A 6,237-nucleotide genomic window follows, 5' to 3' on the forward strand; every position below is an offset into this window, starting at 1 on the left:
GGTAAAAGATGATTGATAGTGGATCCAATGCATAGCGCACTGGTTGCAGCCTCTTTTTGAAGAGTAGACGCCAGAAGCGTAGATGGTCTAAGGAGACTTTAAAATGTCTTTTGTTTTTATTTAATTACGTGCATATTTCTTCTCAGTTTCTCAATTTCCAGGTTTGAATATTTACCTCCCATCGTGTTCTGATCTTTTTGTCTCCATTCTTGTTTGATCATCAAGTATCCTACTGGGAAAAAGCTATCGGTAAGTTTTCTTATCGATTTAAGAGCCCTTAAGGTTCTGGGTTGTTATATGTTAGTCTATTCTGAAGGCTGTTATTGATTAAAGAGACCTACCAGCAATCAATTTCTTAAATCTGTTGGTTCCTATTCCCTGAAGAGAAAAGGATTGCTTCTTGTATGAAAACATACATTCATAGCCTGTGGATGCCCTGTTTTGAGGTAAGGGACAGTGCATACTTTAGTATCTAACCGTTGGATCACTTTGATCTTTCGAGACCCAATTCCTGTAGTTATTTGTCACCTTTGACCAGAAGTCCAAGTTGATAAGAGCTGATTTGGAGATCTATTCAATCTTCTAGAAAATAGGATCTGAGTTTCTAAAGTTGTTATTGGACCTGTACAATTTGTGCTTTTTTAGTGTTTTCATGTGGTCTTTGTATTGTTTATTTACTATGACCTGAGATGAATTATTTCACTCTATATACACTTCTTCTTGTCAAACTTCATGTCTGTGGAACATGAAGTATCTTAACATAGATGCATGATACATGTGTTGAACTGTTCTTAAATATGTACTTTGTTTTTGTTTATTCTGCTTTGTGATATTGTTTGTGAAAAATTGAAAACAATCTTGTTCATCTCAGGGATAGCTATGTTTGCACCTTTGATGTTCATTTGCATCCAAGATCCAACACAAATTTCTCTATTGTGTTACAAATTCATGTGTTTTAGTTTTGAAGTGTAAAGTTTCTATGTGAAAAAGAATTGGCTAAAACCGATGCACAAGAATTACAAAGTTAGCATTTTCCAAAACAAGCAACTGACTACCCATACAAAAAATGTTACATAACCAAAGAAGCAGCATGGAATGGACTGTAGTTCCAAAATCCATATAGACAGCAGACATGCTGTTTTAACTCCCTCAATTCCCAATTCACTCCCTCTAATTTCTGGTAATTGCACATCAATTACCAAAAATTCCTCCTTCCCTTATTCAAAATTTCCTTGCTCTTATTTGAAGATTCACTCATTGCCCCAACTGATGCAGATGGATGTGCGGGCTTGATCAGGTTGCCACGGATAAGAATAAAGAAACATTTCGATTTTCCAATAATGGTGTGGTGCGGTGCGGTGCGGTCTGAAGAAAAAGATTGGACGTTATATATTGTTGGGATAGTTGGGAAAAGTCAAAGATGAGAAAGAAACGCTTTGGGATAAAGTCAGATGCTTCTATAGGTACGTTGATGACAAAACATGTTGACGGAGATCGGGAATCCAAATGGACCTTGCATTAGAGGCTTCGGCTCATGGTTTCAGGTGTTAATCCTTACAATGCATAACTCATGCATCTACCATTGATGACTATTTTTATTTTCAGCATAAAAGAATTTATTAATTATTAATCGCATGTAATATTTTCTGTTAACCTATTTTGATTCCTTATTTTCTCTATCTATCTCTGTATTTGGAATGGATTCTATAGAGACAACAACATAGAGAATGAGATGAAACCTTAAGCTCTTCTAGGATGGTCATTATTTCTTCCTCTTCCCTATCAATCTTCCTTCCAAAGAGGAATTTATCCCAAAGACCTCTTCATTTTGCAACCCTTGTAAAGGTACCATCTTTTTTCTTGTTCGAGTTTAAATATTTGTACTAATATTTGTTTATGGTAAATAATTTACAAATATAAAGGGATTCGATGTATTTTTTTTATTAATTTAACGTAAGTTAACTTAGTCTTGTTCCCACATGTTCTTCGATGTATTGGTCTTATTTACTTAATTCATTCTTTGTTATTTCGTAGGAGGTTCACTATGTAGATATACTCACGTTGAACTTTAGCTTACCAAGCAAGGATAGTGTTATTTATGGACAACAAGCTCTACAAAAGATTTATTTTCTTTCTTCAAAAGGAAGAAACTGACTAATCCATCTTTATGATGAATGGTTCTGACTCTGTGACTATCAATTTCCCATGATGCTTTCTGGAACAATCACTTCTACTAAACTAATGCATGATGAGAAAGGAATTTGTAAGAGATTTGGGCTTGTATGCTTTGTAACTCTAGAAGAAGTGGACACGACTATGAATACTCTTCATGACGTGTTGTTTAAATGATGAACTGTTATTTGTATGATCATTTTCTTATGAGTCTCATTCTTGGGTTCTTCTTTCTTTTATCACGGATTTTATAATTTAAGTATGGGTCTTTAACTCAATTGGTAGAGTACTTGAGGTGTGGGAAATGGTTCCATACCTTAAGAGGATGGTGGTTCGAATCCACCAAGTCCCTTATCTATATTTTTATTTTAATCTCAATGGTGATGTCATGGGAATATCTCGGTTTCTTAAATAGAAAAAACCTAATATATTTTTAAATGAATTATGTAGAGGGGAAGTGGTTGATTTTTGGCAATATTTCCATGATATTAATTAATTAGTTAGACTTCACACACATACAAAAAAAGAAGAAGAAGAAGAAGAAGAAGAAGAAGAAGATTAGTTAGACCAAGTCAACGCAACACTTGGACAAGTTAGAAACTTGATTAAAATGACAATGTTTAGTCGAAATAAAATTGAGTTTGAGTCAAGTCTCCTATGTAAATAGTAACTAAATCACTTAGAAAGAAGAAAAAGAAAGATATTCTTCCAAGCTCTCTCTCTCTCTCTCTCCTAGAATAGCATTTTACTACTGATTGTCTAAAAAAATGTTGTAATTGTATATCATTATTTCAATTAAAAAATAATATTTAGTAATCATTTTAAATAGGAAAACCATAATACTTTTTTAAATGAAATTTGTAGGAGTGCATCTCTCTCTCTCTCTCTCTCTCTGCCTAAGAATAACATTTTACCATTGATTATCTAAAAAAAACTGTTTTAATTGTCTATCATTGTTGGAAATTTAAATTGCTAATTGCTTCAATGGATATCATATATGATTGAAATACATTTAACTTTATGTGGACATTTTATCTCTCTCTCTCTCTCTCTCTCTCTCTCTCTCTCTCTCATGCACACACACACACACAGAGCCACACATGCATTTGCACGTGGATTTGTTTACTAGTATATATATATAATCATACTTTTTTGGACATTTAGAATGATTCTAGTGTCAGATAACCTTATTTTAAGCTTGCTTATACTTCAGATGTATTTTTTCCATTTCACCTTGATGATCTTCAATGTTGTTAAGCTTGTTTATACTTCAGATATATTTTTGTCCATTTCACCTTGATGATCTTCAACGTTGTTGAGATTGCAAGGAAAATCGTCAACATCTCAATCCAAATCCAATGGTTTTGGGTGAAATTTGATTCCTTACACCAAGAGGCCAAGGAAGCCCCTTCCCCCCACCAAAACTATAAAAAAGGAGCATTGCTTTTTTTTTGGCGGAAATATAATCTATTCATGAAGAACGGATTACACTCCTGTGATTTGAGACAACCTCACTAGAAACATAGGGATCGGAATTGGGCTAAACTGTCTTATCCGTAAATGACAGTGCCCTCCTCGCAAGGGAATCTACTACAAAATTTGCAACCCTTGGAATATAAGCAACATTACAATCAACAAAATATGAAGAGATATGTCGAATATCCTGTCTAATAAAGATAGGGTATCCCGAGTAACCAACTGCAAATAAGACACCACCTCTTTATTATCACTTTCCACAAGGACCTTGTCTGTCCCATCCGGATAGTGCCTCCAAAATCCCTTCCCTAATTGTCAATGCCTCCCACACAAGTATATTAAAGAAAACCACTGGATTAGAGACAGCAGCTCGTGAAAGGCCAATATGGTCACGTAGGACATAATCCAAACCATTCCGTTTTGCATCCTTTGTAAGTGCTGCATCACAATTAAGTTTACAGGACCCAATAGGAGGGGGAGACCACACCTGGTTCCGTGGTATCTCTGGTACATGTGGGCAGTTTTTAATCGCTGCCCCAGCCGAAAGGAATTCGTAACGTGCATTCTGGGCTGCTGTAATTACCTAGTCTGGACTCCAATTGTTCCTTCCATAAATAAGGTCATTTCTTGGTTTCCATATAAGCCAGCAAGTGAACGAGAACAAGGTAGCAGCTTCCTTTGCCATCTTCTTCCCCAAAACTGCAAATGAACCCCATTTTTTGAATCCATTGGTGTAGCTTCGAGTCTTCCATAGCTGGTAAGCGATAAGTCAAGGAACTGCCAAACCAATCTGCCCATGCAAATGAGCAGTTCAAGAAAATGTCATCAATGGATTCACTGTGCATCCCGCACCGTTGACATAGGGAGTCACAAGAGAGTACAGAGTGTACAAGAGAGTCCCTTTGTAGAGAGTTCTTTCAATATTGTTCTTTGTTGTTAGTTTTTACCTCTCAACCTGAACCCAATATGTTCTCCAATTTAATCTACGTTTTTGGTCATGGCAGCAAGGTTGACTACCATTGTTGTGTTAGACAATGCCAACAAGCTTTCTAGTTTACAATTTTATCCATTTCTAAGACGATTTCAAGTTATGATTTCCTTGTTTAGACATATTTTAATTAAGTTCTATGAAATTCCTATTTTTTATTCACTGTTTGATGGTTTTAGTTATAGGTTTTCATGCCTTTGGGTCACTTTTTTCTCTTTACATTTTATCATCTCCTTAACTCTCAATTATTTGATTAAGTCTTCTCTATTCATTTGATAGTTTCATGTTTTCTCTGTGATCTAATCTTTGTTTCACACCTTTAATTATACTAGGATTAAGGCTTTTACATAATGGTTAGAGTTTATTTTAACTTCCAATTATTTGATTAATATCAGTGATTTTTTTTTTAATACTTATTATTTAATATTTATTAACTTGGTTTTATAGTTGGGTGTGAGGTTAAACTTTCCTTCTTCCTACTTTCTTTGAATCTTCTATACTTCTTCTTCTTCTTCTTCTTTGTTTTTAAATTTATCCATCAAGCATTGGAGCTCCAATCTTTAGGTTGTATATATCGTATACACAATGAACAAACCATTTAGGCAACAGAGAGACTCGTTATTCTTTCAAAACATCATATATTCTTCCTTCATCCATATGCAACTTGACGTGCACTTCATCTTCTTAGTTAACATAGTCTTTATTAGATCATTTTTTTAAGTCATATTTTTGAGTCCTAGACCATAATCTAATAGCAGCTCTCAACAATATTCCTTCTCCTAAGAGGATGATTTTCCTTTTTCTTTATGGGGATGGGGATGGAATCCAATGATTCTCACAAAGACCTTCAATTCTATTTTGTCTACAAAATCCCAGCTTTATCTAATGTGATAGCTGGCATAACTTAGGGTTCTAGTCTCTGTTATAGAACCCACTCCTTGGTCGAAACATGTTCCTGAATCATGATTATGAGAAACTCACCATCACTTTTAGTGAAAGAAAAGGTTTAAAAAAAAAAATGATTATATAAAATTATAACCAAAATGAAGGAACGAATTATGTACCAAGTCTTTCCTATTCTCCTAGTCAAGCATTGCATTCGGGATTGTACATTGTACCAATAATTTAATATAAAATTGGTTTAAGTACAAAATAATCTACTGAAACAAATAAAAATGGGAAGAAAATGATAATCACATGAAAATACAGTCTCAGAATGTCAGATATGGTATTTTTCAACACTTTTTGTACAAGATAAGTTCACACAACTCAACAAGGACACATGATTCTAGAGTTTAGTAAGTTGTACATTAGGTTCCATTTATCTGGATTAACTTTATGCAGTTTGATTCAAACATATGGTTGTCAGCCTAAAATCAAAATCAAACTGAATAAAATTTAACTTTTCAAAACCAATATTGAACCGAATTTTTTTTGGTTTGATTTTAAATGGGTTATTTCAATTTCGGTTCCAGTTATAAATTGATACCCTCACTTAAGATCTCTATAGTGAGAATATTCTGTCTTCACCATAGGTGAATTCATCGGAGAGAAACTGGATCCTTATTTTGAGCCCAGGAATTTTTTTTTTTTTTGGATAG

At 34.2% G+C, this 6,237-nt stretch overlaps 1 protein-coding gene across 2 annotated transcripts in view; it reads right to left on the reverse strand.

Annotated features, from left to right (window-relative positions):
* Positions 1-3,671: 3,671 nt before the first annotated feature.
* The window catches only part of LOC122084038, a 9,086-nt gene continuing 6,520 nt past the window's right edge, over positions 3,672-6,237 (reverse strand). Inside the window, exon 3 of one of the 2 annotated variants that reach the window (XM_042652032.1) lies at positions 3,672-4,438. In XM_042652032.1, coding sequence (XP_042507966.1) covers positions 4,228-4,438 — 211 coding nt within the window. In that variant the 3' untranslated portion in view covers positions 3,672-4,227. Of the gene's footprint in view, positions 5,592-6,237 lie in introns of both variants that reach the window. The other variant, XM_042652033.1, reaches the window with a different exon arrangement.

Source organism: Macadamia integrifolia, chromosome 7, assembly GCF_013358625.1.
Source record: "Macadamia integrifolia cultivar HAES 741 chromosome 7, SCU_Mint_v3, whole genome shotgun sequence".
In the NCBI taxonomy this organism is placed as follows: domain Eukaryota; kingdom Viridiplantae; phylum Streptophyta; class Magnoliopsida; order Proteales; family Proteaceae; genus Macadamia; species Macadamia integrifolia.